Source organism: Geospiza fortis, unplaced genomic scaffold (assembly GCF_000277835.1).
Source record: "Geospiza fortis unplaced genomic scaffold, GeoFor_1.0 scaffold794, whole genome shotgun sequence".
NCBI lineage: Eukaryota > Metazoa > Chordata > Aves > Passeriformes > Thraupidae > Geospiza > Geospiza fortis.
Genome location: NW_005054601.1, coordinates 241,285 through 259,831, shown reverse-complemented (window position 1 = coordinate 259,831; position 18,547 = coordinate 241,285). Strand labels below are relative to the sequence as shown.

At 40.5% G+C, this 18,547-nt stretch overlaps 2 protein-coding genes across 2 annotated transcripts in view; one reads left to right on the top strand and one right to left on the bottom strand.

Annotated features, from left to right (window-relative positions):
- The window catches only part of DCP2 (decapping mRNA 2), a 15,954-nt gene extending 7,688 nt beyond the window's left edge, over positions 1-8,266 (top strand). The window contains exons 9-10 of the mRNA XM_031064534.1: positions 1,573-1,624; positions 2,326-8,266. Coding sequence (XP_030920394.1) covers positions 1,573-1,624; positions 2,326-2,489 — 216 coding nt within the window. The 3' untranslated portion in view covers positions 2,490-8,266. The remainder of the gene's footprint in view (positions 1-1,572; positions 1,625-2,325) is intronic.
- A 243-nt stretch (positions 8,267-8,509) lies between these two features.
- Positions 8,510-18,547, bottom strand: part of MCC (MCC regulator of WNT signaling pathway) — a 137,720-nt gene continuing 127,682 nt past the window's right edge. Inside the window, exons 16-17 of the mRNA XM_005430115.2 lie at positions 13,121-13,243; positions 8,510-12,085 (exon numbers count right to left, since the gene is read on the bottom strand). Coding sequence (XP_005430172.1) covers positions 11,905-12,085; positions 13,121-13,243 — 304 coding nt within the window. The 3' untranslated portion in view covers positions 8,510-11,904. The remainder of the gene's footprint in view (positions 12,086-13,120; positions 13,244-18,547) is intronic.

The window sequence follows — 18,547 nt, the reverse complement described above, 5'->3', positions numbered from 1 at the left end:
AGAGTGCCTATATATCAAGAGTATTAGTCAGAGTATTTGATCCATGTTTGTAGATGTATAACATTTCTTACCCTGTATGCATATACATCTATAAACAAGCATACCAAATTTAAAAGTTTGCATTTTAGAAGTAATTTTAGCTGTTGAAAATTTGTCAGCCGTTTCAGTACACAATCCTGCAGCTTTCTAGGTTCCTGTCATGTAAAAACCTCCTGTGATGTGTACCCATCTTATTTATTCATGTGTGTTGTCTTACTGTAAGCATGGGGTTTTGTTATGAAGCACTTAGAAAGTGGTGATATAAATACTTATTATTTCCCTTCTCTTCAGCAAAAAATGTTGAGACACAGACTTGGCTTGGATGCCAGAATCTCATATAGTTTTTCAATCATACAGTAGAGCTGGTTACAGCAGTTTGTAAATTCCAGTGTCACACTGTTTGTGTTTTACTTTCCCTTGCAGTTACTAATTGTGTTTGTTCAGTTCTCAGTGGGAGCTGACTCACTGGGCTGTGCTCTCTCTTATAGTGGAATGTGCTTTTGATTCCCTGTTTTTTATGGCTCTTCAGTATACTTTGTTGACTCTTGTGCAGCAGTGAGCCCCCAGATCTCTGTGCAGCTCAGCTGGCTTGTCCAGACTTTAGTTTCTCTTGTTTACAGCCTTTAAATTAGATTCTTCCCATTCTGGCTTGGGGTTATTGCCTTCTTTCTCTTACTCATGTAAACCTACAGAAATCATAAACTTGTCCTAAAATCCTTACTGCAGCAAGAAATGATTAGGTATGTTTGAGTCCGAGTGTAGAAGACTGAATTGACTGCCCAGAAATCTAGATGAATAGGAAAAAACTGTAATGGTAATCTGTAAGATCTTCATGGAGATAACTGTTAATGCTCCACAGTTACTTTGTAGGCTTTTCACAAACTTTTCTAAATATTTCTCTTTTCCTGTTTCACTTGTGTTTTCATGATGGTCAGTCTTTTGAAGTTTAAATATTTTGTGTCCAGTGATAATTTCCTGATGTAACTTGAAGGCCAGGAAACTCCTAATTTGCAGAGAGTGCGAAGAGCCATATTTTTTTTGTATTGGTGTACTTAGAGCATCAATACCTGGGGTTAAAACAGTTCCTCCCTGGAGAGTTTTGAGTTTGTGTCTCTAAAGCATGTTAATTTAATTGGCAGTAGCAGCATGTCTGCAAATACATCCCCCTTGCCTCTTTTGGGACAAGCTCATTGAAGAGTGGGCTTAGGCATGCGCAATGTTGATTACACACCATCATATACAAGACCCTTCTATCTTAAAACAGTTAGAAAGTATTCAAAATTTTCCCCTAAAAGTCTGCATGTTAGAAATGTTTTAGTGACTGTTAAACGATTGCATGATTCTGAAAGACATGTGGATTTAAAGCATGTTTGCCTACATCAAGTAATGTGACAGAACTAATGCTGAGTTAGTGGTAAAATAATTCAGATGTGAGGTGTGTCGAAGCAAACTAGCATGCCTGTTAGATGATGCTTAAATATAATGCCGTTTCTTTATCAAAAATGTGTAATGTGTGGTCATTCTCTTCCCCAGAAATGTGAAAAAAGGCTTAATCCAAGAAGACTTCAAGATAACTTTGAAACAGGCAAGTGCAGTCAGAGTTTTCATCCACTGTTCTGTGCTACAGGCTGAGGGCACCTGAATAATGATGGTTGAGGGCTTTTCCTCATGCCAGCCTTCCAAATCTTATAAAGCCATGTTTTTCCAAGGTAGTCTGAGGTTTTGTTTGTTTTTTAATGAAAAATATACTGTTTCATGTTGGTCTTGCAATACTTCTCTTTAATTGTTAAGACTGACTGATACACCAGGTGGCTGAGTGAAAAAGTAACTAAAAGCTAGTTTAGAAAAATAGCATCTGAGTCAACACATTGCTGGTAACTGAGTGTGTTTTAAGGCTTTCTGTCCTGCTTGTAATAAGCTGCAGCAGAGTGCACACAGTTCTTTACTTACTGCTCAGGAAACAGTGCCATGCCATATCTCCTCTTTAAGAAATGGCTATTGAGAAATGAAACAGTATTATATGTGTAAAATATGTGTATATGTATGTGGCTTTTGAAAATGTTTCCAGATTGCAGTGAATTTGAAGATTTATTTTAGCCTCTAGACAACCTGTAAATATGGCTGGTTTGAGTTACCTTCTTCTGTTTATGACCAAACATACAGGTTTTGTTACAAATATTAATTGAATGTATTTTGAGATATGGCTTTATACCATTGTTGTTATAGATACTTTTATTGGCAACTGCCCATTTAGAATTTGCTTCATACTTTTTTCTCTTTAAGCAGAAGCAGCATATGAGATGTGTTGCTCCAGTGAAGACGCGCTGCCAGAACATGCAGATGGACATTCTGTGGCATGCAATGGCCATTACAAATGTGCTTTTTCATCAAGAGCTTTCTTGAGTTTCAAGTTTGACCATGATGCCATAATGAAAAGTTTTGACCTCTGACAGCAAATGTATTAGGAATAAGAATCAGACTTGCCTGTTGCAATTGAGGGGGTTTCTTATCCAGCCTTACTCTTTCTCAGGAGTTTTTTATTTTGTTTTGTTTGTTTGTTTGTTTTTAAATGCAATGCAGGGACTGACTGCTGGTTTGGAAGGGTTTGTTCTCTTTGCAGTATGGGAGTGGCATAGTCAAGTGTTGCACTTTAAATGCAGTCTAGCCTTTGTCCACAAAAGTACCTTTCCAATGTTCAGTTCACTTGTTCCTAGCTGTGCATTAGAGGGCATTCTTCTTACTTGTGTTTCATTTTTTTGTGGTTTAAAAAATTTTTTTATTGTAACTTGCCGTGTGTTTTGTAGAATGTCATTGACTTTTTTTTAACTGTTGGAGTATACCATCTTGCTAACCTTTTAACTGTTCTGATGTAAATTATTGGACTTGTTTGTCATTATTTTGTAGAACATTGCAATATTACGCAGTGGCAATGAAACTAACTCTCAGAGGACACTTCTGTCCTAGTGATTTTGAAACCAAGTTGCACATTTCAAACCTAGTCTCAGCCTGTCATCCTTTCTCTGTACTGATTGTTTGCCCCAAATACCTTCCCTCCTTCACAATGATAGTTTTTGTTGGCTGGCAATCACTAGTACTTGAGTCAAATCTATAGCATGTTGACTTTTTGTACCTACTTTTCCTTGGTCTTCAATAATGACACTCAAACTGGGTATAACTCAGCCCTTTGAAGTGTCTAACTTAGCTCTTGTGCACTGCCCACAGCTGCATAAGAAGAAGTTACAAAGCAGCTGCTTGTGAAAAAAGAGAAGCTTAAACTTGTCTGTGAGAGGTAACTGGTGTAGAATTTATACTGAATGTAAATAAGCCTCTGTAGATCTCGCTGAGGAGGAAGGCAGGTGCATGGGTAATAGAGGCATTGTGTGACACTGAACAGCTTAATCAGGCTTCCAGTAACTATTCCAAGGGTGTTCAGTATTGTATCCTGTGCTGTTGTCCTCAGACCTCTTGTGTAGTATATCTGCTGTGTATATATCCAGTAGTATTGAATTGCACTTGCAAGTCATTTTCAGCTACAGTGCTTTCTTAGGAAAAACATGAAAGATGGGGTGGGGATGGGGGAGAGGAACAAAAAACCTGTAAGAGTTGGGGTGATGAGCTGTTACATCACCTGCAGGTCAGTGGGTTTTGAGCATCTGTGTTGCAGTGGAGAGAAATGCACTGAAATAATTTGTCACAGCAGCTTGTGATAGCAAGCATGTCCCAGATTTAAAAATGAACTTTTCTCTAGAATAGAGGTAATTGATAACTTGATAGGTTGAATGAACTACACCCTTGTAGTGTATCTACATGCACTGAGTTTTTATGCAACTCATATATGTCATCCAAAACCAAAATCCTGGTCTTCCTTCAACCACCCTACTTCATATACCCTACCTAGTGTTTTCCTCAGAAATAGCTTTAGAACTTTCTCCTGGTTCATTCACCTGCCTGGCACCAGGTGGTTTGGAACTCTAATGCTGTAATAATTTTGGCCATGGGAGTGTTCAACTTCTGTATCAGTCAACGGGAGAAATGGACTACAGCATTTCCTCCTTCTGGAGGACAAGAGTTTTGCGGGCCTTGTTTTTCAAGACCAAATTGTGAAATAGCTCAATCTAGCTTTGACTCACTTTTTTTTCTTTTTGTTTTTTCTTAAATGTATCCAAAGGCCATACAATGACAAAGAAGACTAATTGAGAGGGTAGGATAATGCTGGAGGAGGTTATGTTATTCAGCTTCAGGTGAAAACTAATCTTTAGTTACTTCTTTGTGCTATTTTAGTTGATTTCCCAGCAAAAGTGCCTTTACTCATGGTGAGGCAGAAGTTTGTATCATATCCTGAGGCTGCTACTGCCTGTGGAGCTAACAGGACTCTCCTAAGGCATAATTAAATAACGGGCTGTGGAAATCTTTTTATAAATAAGTTGACTTTTCAGATAAATTAGTTCTAGATAGTGCTCTGTGAAATAATGGGGATGTTGATGAAACAGTGAACTTGGAGCATCTGTCGTCTGTTTGGGAAGTCCTGTCCCAGGCATGAGGAAGTCTTTAGAACAATGGAAGCATGTTCTATGAATAGGAGATGCTGGCTGCCCTCTGTTTACTGTGTAATTTTTTTCTTCTTAGTGAAAGGTTGGTTCAGTATAAGAGACATTGGTTGTTTCATTAAGCAACCCAAAGTGAAGCTTATACATATGTCATTCATTTTAGTAAACCTAGCCTTAATGTGAGTTGCAAATAAATGTGATAAATATGCAATAACTTACTTCTTTGTATAAGGGTACAGTTTCCTGTAGTAGCATTGCATTCTGCTTTCTTAGTTAGGTTTACCCTAAAACTATGTAAATGTGGTGGCATGTCATCCACTTGGTGGGCTCCAACATGCCCTGCACCGTGAACATTTTGTTTACTGTTGTTTATGTTCTTATTTCAACATCCCTTTATAATTGTATTTCTAAGTTTAGAAGTACTGTTTACATTATCTTCCATAAAACAGTGAAGAAATAGCAAGTGAGATACAGGCTTTAGTTCTGTGTTTTTACTGTACAGAAGCTAGACACAGGGAAACAGGAACTGTTTGCATGTCTGACTGGAGAGCTGGTGTTGAGATACTTGAAAAACAAACACTGTCAGTTTGAGAATGCTGCCATGTTAGGGGTTATTCACATAATGAACGGTCAATCAGTGTTCTTGGAATCAACTTGCAGAGTGAACAAATATTTAGCAAAAAACCTTACAGCTGTGTGGTGCTAGGAATCTGGTACTAGTGTGCAGTTCCTAGTACTACATCAACTCCCTGCTTTAACATGAGGTTTTTAGCATGTCTCCTCAGAGTGCTTCTGTACTTGGACCTTGGACTGAAGAGTGGCCTGCCCAGTTAGTTAAGTGACTGAAGTGCTACTGACTTCAGCTCCTTGATGTACATCAATCATCCAGCTTTTGAAAGTAACTGTGTCTTGCATAGTTTGAAGTCCGGCAACAGTGGTTCTGGGAAGGAGAGGGGGGAAATAGCTTTATTTATTGCACAATCAGAGTATTATTTTTTAACACAATATAAATTCTTTAGGCCAAACATGCATAAATTGTTTCTAGTGAAATTTTGGGCCTGATCACTGTTCCAGGCTTCTGTGCTGTGCTTCAACCTTCCTGAACTAATTTGGTGATTTGAGAATAATACTTAGTGATTTTTTTTTCACCTACCTGTGGCAGTTACAGACGTAACAGTTCCTTTTAAAAACAAGGCAGGCTTCAGGTCTGGCTACTTCTAACATACTTGCTCTGAGATTGTAATTTCAGATAAGAACGCAGTTCTTCCAACTTTTACTTAATGTGGTGGTTTGCTTTTGCACTCATGCCATTGCAGTGTGAAGAGCAAAGAGTCTACATTAAGAATCCAAACTCCAATATCCTGTGGTGCAAGACAGCACTGCTGCTCCGGGGGTAACTGGCTGCCCACTTGTGGGGTCAGTGGGCTGCTTAATCCTCAGATACTTGGGGTTTTGTTACAAATTCTGAGCAACAGGTTTCTTTTCCAGAGGTAAAGCCAGGTGCCTTCATGTTTTCGAAGTTGGGAGGTTATATTCTAAATGTGTTAGTAAGCTTATAGTTATTGAGAATTAGTAGAATAGTCTCTCTTGTTGATACTGATTTCTGTAAATAAACCTATTTTAAGTCTTGCACTGTAAATGTTAAATAATCTGGTGCTTATACACAACTTCATAATTTCAAATTGTTTTTGTTATTACAATATTTCACCTTTTGAAACAACCAAAATTATTTAAGATATGGTAAATTTATACAAACTAACTGAAGGTGCTTTTACAGTAAATTAGACTTAGAAATTCTTCCATAATAGGTTTTTGTTCATACGCATTTATAGCAATAGTGTAGTCAAGGATGGAAGTAGGCTAAATGCTAGTATTTGCACTGTTCTTAATCCCATACATAAGCACTGATAGATGCAGTAGGTTTTGTGCTGTGTGTGCATTTCACTTTTTCACGTAGCTTGTGAACTTAAAAGGAAGTCAACATTAAACAAGAATGACATTGGCCATATTCAAGATTGTACCAGAGAAACTATTCCAGACTGGTAGCAGTACAATAAAACAAAATACTTGGGGTTTGTCTTTCCATTGAAAATGTTAGGTTTAGCAAGACTTAACTTTTTGTACAGATTCAGCTTTACAGAAACCCTTATCTTTAAACTGTTCTCAGCTCTGGCTGCTTTTGGGAAGTCAAAAGTGTCTTTGAGTCCTCCGTCAATTCTTCCAGGAAAAAAAAAAAGCTTCCTTTTAAGTAATTGTTAACATTTCAGAGAGTACAGAATGTTTAAATTTGGAAAGGTCTCTATGGATTTTACTGAAAACAGAGTATTTTGTAATTTCTAAGCATTTATACTGTTGATCAGAAGAACTAGCTTCTTGTTTCCAGTATGGGTTACAGTTCAGTGCCTTTAAGAAAATGATTACAGCTCGTGGAGCATTAATCATTTTAAAATAAGGCATTCATAGCTTTTTAAGAAAACACATCCTGCAAACACAGTTCTCTATGACACATTTCCAATGGTGAGAAGAACTTTGCAAATTTTTTTAAGCATGTTTGAGCAAAATTACTAAACTGTGGGGATGGAATTTGTATCTTACTGGTTGGGTACATAATTTTGCTATGCAGAAAATGTATGGAAAACTGCATGATAAAGAGCTCTCAGCAAATACTTCTCATGCCAGTACTTGCAACAGAACTTTACTGTGTCTGCATGGCACTGCACTATGTGGAAGTTTAACTTCATCCCTGAGGAGCAGTTTAGCTGGGTTTGCAAGGCACTTTTACCATTAAAAAGCAAAACAGACCCCCCCAGAAGAAGGTGTGGGGTTGTTAATTCAGGCAGAATGCTCGATTGGTGTTCATGTTCCAGGACCCAGACTTGGGTATTGCTTCCAAATGATGACACTTTTCAGGGCAGCACTGCATGCCTCGCAGAAAACAGGAGCCAGTGCTTTGTGGTGTGGCTCAGGCATGAAGGGTTATGTCTTCCTCCTGTTTGTTAAAGCTCAAGAACTCGATCTGTTTTCCTCTGTGTGTAAGTGGCACATCGTGCTCATTAAGAAGAAAGTACGTACAGCTAAAGAGTTAAAATCATTACAGATTTTATACAACTTCCATTATGTTCTTTTGAAGAAAGTTTGCATTAGTCAGCTCTTCAATTGTATTAAGTAGAATCTGTAACTACCTGTAACATCTACTGTACTGATGATTGTGATTTTGTTTGTTATAAATTGATTCAAAACCGAAGCACACCATTTAGAAGACTATGACTAAGTTAACATTTTCTTCTATATTGTTATTTTTTTCTCTGTAAAATTAAATTACTTTATAAATAAACATATTGAAGTACTGAAGTATGAATATAAGGATTGCAGTTCAGTGTGGAATGTGATGCCTCTGCTGTTGGTACAGGTTATTCTTTCACTGTAGAATGTTTACATGTTGCCTTAAGCCAGCAGTGATTATATCTCCTCTAGCCAGGAGAGGAAGTTATTTTTTGAAGTCAGCTGTAAAGGTGGATGTCATTCAACACAATGGAAAAAAAATAAAATGTGTTAGACAAACAGAAGAAAGAAGTATTTAAACTTCAATCAGTGCTTTTAGATATTTTATGTAATATTGAGTATTTTCTTTTTGTTTTGGTCTGTATAAGTCATTATTAAAAGAATTGGACGTGTGGTAACAGTTTCACACATGCCCTTCCATTTCCATAAATGGTTCACTGAAGATGTTCATTGATGTTCTAAAACCTGTGGCCATATCTGAGTTCTTAACAACTTTTCATGGCTCTGTTAAGTGAACTTTACTGACAATGTCAAACCATCTCCCTCATAACTTAGCTTGGAGATGAGATATCTTTGTGCCAAGGTGTCTTTAGGCAGCAGCAATGTGACAAGCCATAGTGAAACAACTCCCAAGGCAAAGAAACAGCATTAGAAATTTATTCAGAATATAAGAACATTTGTAAAATAAGTATTATAAATGCCTCTGTATAAATAAATGCAGTTTTTACAATTCTATATCAAATGAACACAAAATAGCTATTTTACAGCTGCTTGGAAACGAAAAGGTAGCAACACATTTAAAGCTAATTCAGTAAGGTGAAAAGTTTCTAAAGTTACAATTCATGGTGCAGTATACTGGAGGAGGAGAAAACTAACAAAACCAGTAGAACATGACATGAATGCAAACTTAGTCAGATGTGCTTTGCAAAAGCTAACAGTACATTCAAGCTGGTGAAGATTTATACATAGAATTAGGAAAAAAGTGATTTTTTTCTGAGCACTCAGTGAAATACAAAGTTTCATGCACTCTGGTGACTTAAGAAAATCAAAAAACGTCCAATCATTAATTCATGAATGGACTTAGGTTGGCAGGAATCACCTTTTTTTCTTGCTTTGCAACTTTATTATTTCTGCAACAAGCTTTAAGAGTTAAATTGCTGTAACTCTGTGCGCTCCACACTCAGGTATTTCTGGTGTGCTGGTACTTCAGAGTTGCATACAAGGAGTTTGAGGTTTTTTTGGCATTTTTTCTGAGGGTTGGTGCCATTTGAATGGGGTACACTGGAGCTGAAGCTGATTATCACTAATGAAGAGTTTTCACAGTAACATTAAGCCTGTGACCACTTCCCAGCGGATCCTTTCCAGTATTCTAACAAATGATGCAGTAGCTACTTGCCGAGGCAAATAAATCAACTGGTGGTCTGGCAAACTATGGCTACTGCTGAGGCTGGATGGTACCAGTGCTGCTTTTTCATCTACAACCCTTATGGGGAAAAAATGGGACTGGCTTACATTTGCTGATGATTGATAATTCTAATGCACTTCTAGAGCACAGCTGGCACAGATGATTTGTGCTAAATGTAGTGAAATAATCAGCAAATTGTCAGGCCTGGAAAAAACACTGAGGCTGCAGCTTCTGTGTAAGAGTATCTGAATTTCTTATGGAAGAAACTCTTCTGTGTGAGGGCACTGAGGCACTGGCCCAGGTTGTCCAGAGGAATTGTGGCTGCCCCATCCCTGGAATGTCCAAGGCCAGGTTGGATGGGTCTTGGAGCAACCTGATCCAGTGGAAGATGTCCCTGCCACAGAAAGGGATTGTAAGAAGATGATTTTTAGGGTCCTTTCCAACCCAAACCATTCTGTAATTCCATTAATCTAAACAGGGGGAAAAATGAGCCTAAGAGGCAGCTCAGTGCAGTATGGTTCCTGTCCTCTCCAGTGGAAGGTATTTCACATGGACATTCTGAGGTGACCTCACGTCACACGGGTGTTTCAGATGCTGGAAGACAAAAGTGTAACTACATTTTTGCCACAGCACATGGTGGATACTTTCCTTTGTGGTTCTTCAGAACAAGTATGCTCAGCTGCTGAAGCTGACAGCAAACCCCCACCCTCCTGGGCATGAGAAAAGTGGGCCAAAAAAGTGGAAACACCATAGAGAGCTGCTAAGCAGAACCACAGAGAAAGAAGAAATCAATGTGCCTCCTCCCTCCCTCAAGAGACTAATTTGCAATAATTTCTAATCACATTATAAATTAAGAAGTGCAATTATTCTGAGAAAGAGGACTGATCAAAACCAGAACATCACTACCTAAAAATTTTGAAATCAGCATTGTTTTAATTTGCCGTTGCAATCAACCACATGTGATGCTGGCTTTGTGGATGATGTACTAGACTCCAGAGAAGTAGGAACAACTGCTCTAAGGACAGAAGACAACAGCAGCTACAGCAGTAAGAGATGGAAAACCAACTGCTGCACTTCCAGATGTAACCAAGACTTAACAATAATGCCACATTCTGAACACAAATTCTGTAACTATGTTGTCTGAACTAACCCAACAGTAGGCAGAGTCCTCTCAAATATTTCCTTAGTACTAGTAATGGGAGGAATAAATGAGAAAACTTATCATAATTCTAAATACACTAGTAAAAAACTTGAGGTGCAACTCAACATGTAAAGCAAAAACAATAAACATCTCCTGAAATCAGATTCACTGAAAATCAGCCTGGAAAATGCAAAGCAGAGGCATAACACAGCAACAGGCTAACACAGTGAAGGGACTATAGCTTGGCTTTTTAAAACACACATAAAGCTTTTTTACATACTCTGTCAAAAAAAAAAAAAGGCAAATTCTGAATATAACAGGTGCTATGGCAGACTCCTGTATTTTGACCCCTACAGAAATCAACCTGATCCCCATGATTTGCTTAATGTTCATTTACCTAACAAGACAAAATTTGCACTTCAGTCAGTTTGATAATACAGTAATACATGATTTAAACAAGAGAATGTTAGCAGTAACAAAAACTAACCTAAGAAAGCTGTAAGACTTCACCATTCACATTCTGTTTGTGGCTGGATATCCGTACATCTACACATCTATAATTTTGTGCCTATGTATTCAATATTAAACAGGTACATTATTTAAATACCTTTTTTTGGTCAAAAAAAAAAAGGATAAAAAGAAGACATTCTACCTCTTGATCACAGTAAGCTGTAATAAGCACAACACACGTGACAAAAATGGCCCAGCTTCTTAAAGAAAACCTTGGATATAGTGTATATAGCAAGAAAAAACAACTTTTTCTACAAAGCAGTTGCAAACACCATGCAATATAATTATCAGGACATCTTCTGTTATTTCGTATCCACCCTTGGCACAGAGTGTCTGTGTGGCATGGTGAAACCCACAGCCTTTGGCCCCTCGTATGCACTGTAAGAATTACACTTTTATCATAATTCTCAGAGATGCAACTATGCTTTGTTTTTTTCCCAAATCAACAGGAGTTTTCCTACCTGACCTGCACTGTGAGCAGCAGAATTGCAAGCAGGGCACAAAGAAAAAGCCAGCCAGGCTGTGACCCCCACTCTGCAGCTGCCTGTTTGGTGGGGTAACCACAGCAGCGAGTCATGAGGGTACAGTGTGGACTTGTGTGCAGAGAGCTCAGGGACTGGGAAAACTTCACATGATCTCCAAACTACTCAAATGAAAACCTCTTAACATGAATTATTCTGCTGTGTGACACTGTCACCCATGGGTGACAGGAGAAGCTGTATGAATACAGACATAACAACGCAGACAATGTACACAATTATAGCATGATAATTCAGGCACTGCCATTTTACATTATGAAACAGTCCTTAAGGTTAACACTTTTATTATCCCCATTATACCTCTCTGGGATCCCAGAGAAGGAGCTTTTAAGTTTTGTCAGCATTAACAACCAGAGCTTTTAACATTTGAAGCTACCTAAAAGTCAACCTCCAAAAGAAAGAAAGTTGTAATGGCACTAAGCATCCTTTAAAGAGATGCACTTAGAGTGAAGTTTCATTGGTGTGTGGTCTGGAGTTCTCTTCTTCCAGTAAAGCTATTCTTTGTTTGAGCATTCTTACTTGGGTTTCGTGTCTCTCCACCATGGCCATCATTTGTGATTCCAGTTTCTTCAGCTTGTTTTGATGCTTTTTCTTTGCTTTTTCATAAGCTGCTACCAAGTTGCTGTTAAAAACACAAAGAATAAAAGGTAATTCAAACAGGCTTGTTTCAGAGTAAGTGCTACAAAAAATCTACCCCAAGTCCCACCTTCAGGGAACTTCAAAGGCTGGGTACTGATCCCCTTCCCAAAACTAACCAGTGCTTTAAAATGGATTAGATCCAAACCTTTCTGATCCAAACCCAGATCAATGCTAATGTCTGTGTCTTTCCTGGGGGAAGCACACACCTTTTCCAGTAAACTAGTAAAGAAAACTAAACATGGTTCTAAGAGGCAGATGGAGGTTGCTGTTGATGACCTCTCAATACCAACGTTTATGAGTCAAGATACCACAACATCAGATGTGATTTATAAAAACATTGCATGGCCAGAATCCGCTTAGAAAGTCAAGGACTGATTTTGTATTTTTCATTTTAAAGAAGTAAGATTTATATTCAGAGGATGGCATCTTGTGCTAATTTGCTAGCTATTGAGTAGCTTCTGTGCCTCCACCTTGACTGGGCTGGAAAGTTTGAGGTGGGTGCTGCTTCTCACCACAAAGGCTTTTAAATGCAATTTAAGGAAAACCACATTGTGAGTCAGAGGCTGCTTGCAGGAAGGGCAGCTGCAGTCCACCATATTCCTAGGCCATCCAAATACAGTACAAGAAAAGTGCCCTGAGTGAGCACTGGAACTCAGGTGTGATTATCCAAGACAATTTATTAATGAAGAGGTTGGAGCCAAAGAAAAGGGAGGAGTTAAAAACAAAGTAACAGATTCATAAATATTTTTTGTTTGCTTTTTAAATTGTGCAATCACTAGTAGTAACTCAATTGAGATTAACCTATTTCCCTGCTTTCTCTTCTTAACTATGTAGTTGTTAGTGGCCTGCATGGGAGGTTTGTACCTCTCCCTTCTCTAACTATAACCCTGGAGTGTTGACATGTGGATGAACGTGAGGATCCTGAAACTTCTCATTAAGGTAAGTGGAATATTAGTGTTTTGCAAGAACACAGCAAAAATAAACCAATAATGCATCCATCTGCTGGTAGATCCTTTACCTGTTTGCCCTTTTAAGGTCATTAACAAATTCTGCAGACTGCTGATGTCTGATTTCACTGCTCTTTGTGAGTCTCTCCAAAGCACTCACTAACTCCTGCACTCTTGCTTTCAGTTTCTTCTCCCTGGATCAGGAGGAAAGGAGGTAGAAAACTATTTTCAAAACAGAAATAGTACTTCAGCTTGGAAGTGTATCAACAATTGTCCTGTGCTGGGTTGACATGCTGCAAATATTTTCCTTACTATTACTAGGATTATACAAGAGGTAGTTCTTACATTAAACTTTTCCAAAGATTGGTATTTATAACATTCTCCATTTTAGAATTCATGATCAGAGAAAAGAGCAGACAAAAGAGTAAACTAACTTCTCTGGTAGATCATGATGCTGTATGCATTGAATCACACTAAGAAATAAGATACATAAATAGCTAATATCCGTACTTACCAACTCTGAACCAACAGCTAATTACATGCAGTGTGACAAAATGGAAATAAGGTATCTTATAACATTTTCACATTGCAAGTATCTCTGTGAGGGAAAGAAAAAGTGAACAAGAAAAAAGTTCTGGCCAGGAGCAAGCATTACAGCTGGGGGATTAAGCTGGGTTTAAAATGCATTTCCCAGGTAAGCACGTGCACGAGGCTCCAGAGCTGAAGGCTGATGCCTGCTCAGCCCACTCCTACACACTCATGGGACTGTTCCAGGAGCTTTTTCTCTGTGACCCAAACTCTGCATAGACAGCCCAAAGAAAAAAATGTAAGATTTAGAAGGGGGTAAAAAAAAGAAAAAAAAAAGGTGTTTAAAGAATGACATGGAGCTGGGCTCAACTGGGACCCAGATTTTGCAGCATCAAATCTGACATGTGAAAACCTTGTGTATTTACAAGGAGTCTGTGCTTTGCTGCCTAGAACCACTCTACAGTGATCCACCTCTCCCTCCTGCTTTGTTGCAGTGCTGCTACATGAGTACACTTGTTTTCACCTCAGTAACAACTGCCAGCTCCCATATAAGCCCAATGGGATGAATACCCTGAAGTTCGTGCAAGCTTCCCCAGCTCTGCAGAGACCACAGGGATCCTCCTGGAATCCCAGCTCGGCAGCCTGCAGTTCCCAGGAAGGCCTGGATATGGCAGCCTTTTATCACTGGAGAGAGGGACAGCGCCCAGCTCCAGCAGCAACAGAAGGGCTTTCACAAAGTCAGCTGGGGAAATATTCCAAGTTAGCAGTCTATCCCAACAGACTCCAGAGCTGGGTTACCAGCCAAATGGAGAAGGACATAAGAGGGCCCTTGTTGATGAAGAATCATCAGTATTCTTTGTACGTCCCTTCATTGAAGGAACACGCCCTCTGCTTTCAAGTAACACAATCTTTCTCCCTCGCAGTTAGACATTCACTGCCATCCATCCCAAAGGTAAATTTTAATTTTTATATTCTATCTCAGTAGTCAGAAAGGCTCAGCACAGTCTACAGCCAAGATCTGTTTTCTGCAAAGAAAACAGGAAGAAAAAGAGCCAGAGCACAAACAAGAAAAGATCAGATGTGGCAGAGGCCAGACCTAGTGCATTTGTGGCATTGCACTACTGATGTGACAGAACAGAGGAGGGTGAATTTGGTGCTTCTCTGCTCCAACGGCTGCTACATCCAGAGGCTCTGGAGAAGGCTCAGTAGCACCAATTCCAGCATGAGGACCTAGTGTGAACAGGAAGTCCAGTGGAATAAACATGCACAGTGTTTAGATGGGCAGAGAAATCTCAAAATTGTGTGAGGTCGATTTAACATCATGTCCAAGAAAAGGTGTCGCTGTGGAAATGCTGCACACAGTCCCATGTGAAAGAGCCCTGTAGAGCCACAGTTCACTGCAGCTAAACTCCTTCACACACACCTGCTGTAACAAGAGCTGCAGGGAAAAGAAACACAGTAGAAAGACTTTGAGGAACTTTTCATGCGTGGTAAAGTTTGGCTGCTATGGTGACTGTTACCTGATAAAACAATGATATCACCTTTTGTCTGTTTTTCACTCACACCTTTCAACCAGCCCTGTTCAGCCTGAACTCAGCTAAACATCAAGATGAATTTCTTTATATTTGGTCTAAAACATCCTTGTCTTGATGCTTGTCAAAGACACAGAGCCAGCAGAGTGGTAAGCACTCTGTTCAAGCTACTTAAAACAACTTTCAGATGCCAGTTCTGAACCTTCTGAACCAGGAAACAGTGGGTAATACTTAAAATCTGTGGATGACTCAAATTTACACTGGCACCAGTAAAATACATGTATTTCTTTTGGTTTTCAGGATGTCTTGAAGTCAGTGAAACAGCACTAGATAATACCTACTCAACCTTAATCTCATGGAAAGCAACTGGTGGATTGATTGCATGTGCTGAAAAAATTCAAAATCTGAAAAAAACAACACATAGGGATCTACTTTTACATCCTTTTACAATTTTAAAACTGCCTATCTAAATATCTTTACTTCAAGAGACATGTCATAGAACAAGTCACACCTGAGGAGCCACACACAGCAGCAACAGCAAATGCAGAGCAGACACCTTGGGTTTCTCTGGGAAATGAAGATGCACAGGATTACTGACTATTACACACTAAAACATGTAAGGTTTCCCCAGGGTGCTGCATCTTCTGTTTGAGCAGCAGCTGAGAGACCTCAGAGCTGTAGGTCACAGGCTGGTAAGAACCCTGTGCCTCACAGTGGTTACTCCCCCTGCTTCCCTCAGTTTCTATCACTGATCACCTCAGTTTGGTCAGGAAGAATTGTCCACACTTGTTTCTCCTCAAAACTGGCTGTGTAGTTGGGCAGTGAATAGCAGCTATACTGAATCCTGAGGCGTTGTCCTAAGGGGATTTCCAGCACCACAGCACTTCCTGACTGCAGGCTGTGAAAAATCAGCCACTACGGGGCTTACTATGGCAGAATATTTTCAATATTGCATATGAACCATGTCTGTACAATGAGAACATGTCGAAGTTGTCAGGGATGGAACTGCACTTGATGTGACAGACATACGGAACATCCTACTGATGTAGGCACAGCCTGCTGCTGCCAGACAGTCTTCCAGACTCCAAGATCCAAACTCCCATGGAAGCAGACACACCAAAGTCACACTGCTGTTGTGCCCCGGGGGGGTAATATGGACCTCTGTGTATCCCAAGAAAGCACTTATCTGTGTATTTGGATGGGAAGAGGGAAGGGGAAGTGAGTGTTTTTCAGAGAACACAAATTATGTGAGCCCCTGACTCCCACTCTACTGGACTGCTCCTTATCCCAACAGCTCCTCCTCCAACTGGCTACTGCGAGCTGGGGCTGCAGAGAACACAGCCACGACACTTCATGAACGCAGAGAAAATGAGCAAGTATTCCCAGAAGAGGGAACGAGCCTGTGATCTGAGGGCATGGCTCACTTCCAGCACAAGGGCTCCCTGCTGCTGAGAAGTCAGCTGGGGAAATCCCTGACTGCTCCCTTTCGAGGGAAAGGCTCAGAATGAGTGTATTCAAGGCCTACAGCCTACAACATCAGCTAAAAACACTATTTTCAGTGAAATGCCTAATATGCTGGTAATAAAGGCTTTTGTTTGGTATTTTCACAATCAAAACACTCAGTGGGCAGTTGCACAGTGGTTTTCAAGGGTTTTTTGTTTCAGGGTGGCTGAATAGGAAGGGGCTAACTGGTGTTCTCTGGTTTCAATGCTGCCACTTTGGAGAGCAGGGAATTCTGCCAGGGCCATAAAGGAAACTGTTTCAAGTCAATTTGGCCTCCCCACACTGACACCATGTTTTGCACACTGTAATGTAGCAAGGTCATGAGCACATTGTATTTTCCCTCCTGTCTGGGCTTTTCTAGACATGTTCAGGTTTCATGTGCTAGAAGTCTTCCCAGATTTTCCTGCTCTTACTGATTTCATTGAAAATTCCCCAGTGCTGCAAACAGGAAGTTGCTCTTCTCTGGCACGCAGAAAGTTGATTTTTCTGCCCCTGGCTTGGAGTGCACCCAGCTAGCTCCCCTTCTTGTGAAAGCTACCACCCCTTGCCCTGGGGTCAAGAGCACCACAGCTCTTGCCAAATCTGAAGCAAAAGAGGAACAATGAGCTCTCTCCAAATGAAGAGGTGAGAAACTTTCCCACAGCCAGGCAGAGAACTCTTGCCATCCCTAGGGCACATCTTCTTGCCCATCAAAAGAGATCTGCTGTGGGCAGATCCCTTCAAATCCTGGCTCCTCCTGAGGAGTGGGATGACCAGGTTCAGCCCAGCACCTGCCCCTGAGCTCTGCAGGCACAAAGCCCTGATGTAGCAGGACCAGCAGCAGCCAGCCCAGGGGGACTGAGAATTCCTGGCAGAGCTATCCATGCTGGAAGAGCAGCCCCAGGCCACAGGGGTGGGGAAGGGGAGGGAGGGAAGGCACCTCCTGCACGGTCCATAGCTATCTTCGGTTCATAGCTATCTTGGAGGCCTCTACTTTCCACACGCCACTCCTACTCCTTCCCTGATATCCTCCTCTTGTAGTGAACCATCCCTCACTCCCCTCTCTGACTTTTCCAGTTGAACAGGGTGACACATGATTGTTTTTCCTAGGCATTTGACTCCTCTCCTCTCAGGAGATAACAGCTGGACATCTAAAAGGAATGCAGATAAATTCTCTCTTCATCAGCAGTCTAAACTAACATCTTAGATCAGGATGGCATGCAGAATCCCCAAGCTAATTCCAATGCACGCTTGCCTCACTGGTCTGGCTTGGCCTGCTAAGGGAAACAACCAGAATACAATAAATGTTTTAAAGAGGCAACAAAGCAACACTACACAAATGCCAAGAGAGCCACCCCCTTCAAATGCCATGTCTTCCTGGTTCACCTGCTGAAGCACCACCCGTGCTTGCCAGCTACCTGTGCACAGGAGGCCTTTCCCTTTGCAGAGGTGACAGAGGGTGCTTCAAAAACCACTTTGCTGATGTGAAATACTCTACTGCTTTTTTTGCTGATTGCTGAGATGCTCAGAACAGATCTCAAAAAACAGACAGTACCACAGGCATGTGTTACACCACCTGCAGTGGGGAGACAGGCCAGGTGTGGTCCTGAAGCAACATACTGGCAGCAAAAAGGGAGAACAGCCCTGGAGGGAGGCAGCAGCATGCCTGCTACACTCACTGCTCAAACCTCCCACCCAGCTTTGTCAGCCCAGCCTGGAAGCTCTCCAGACCTGGAGCTATTTGGAGCTCCCTGTGATGATTATATTGGAGTGCATAGCAGCTCAGCAGTTCATATAACCACAGGGTGGTAAGGACTACTTACCATGTCAAAAATGGAGAAAAAGACAAATCATGGCTGTCTGTGAGGCATATGGTAAAAATAGTTACTCAAGGTGCTTCTAAGCAATCTGTCCCTGATATCACCATGAGTCACTTCTCTTCTTGTGAGGTTTCTC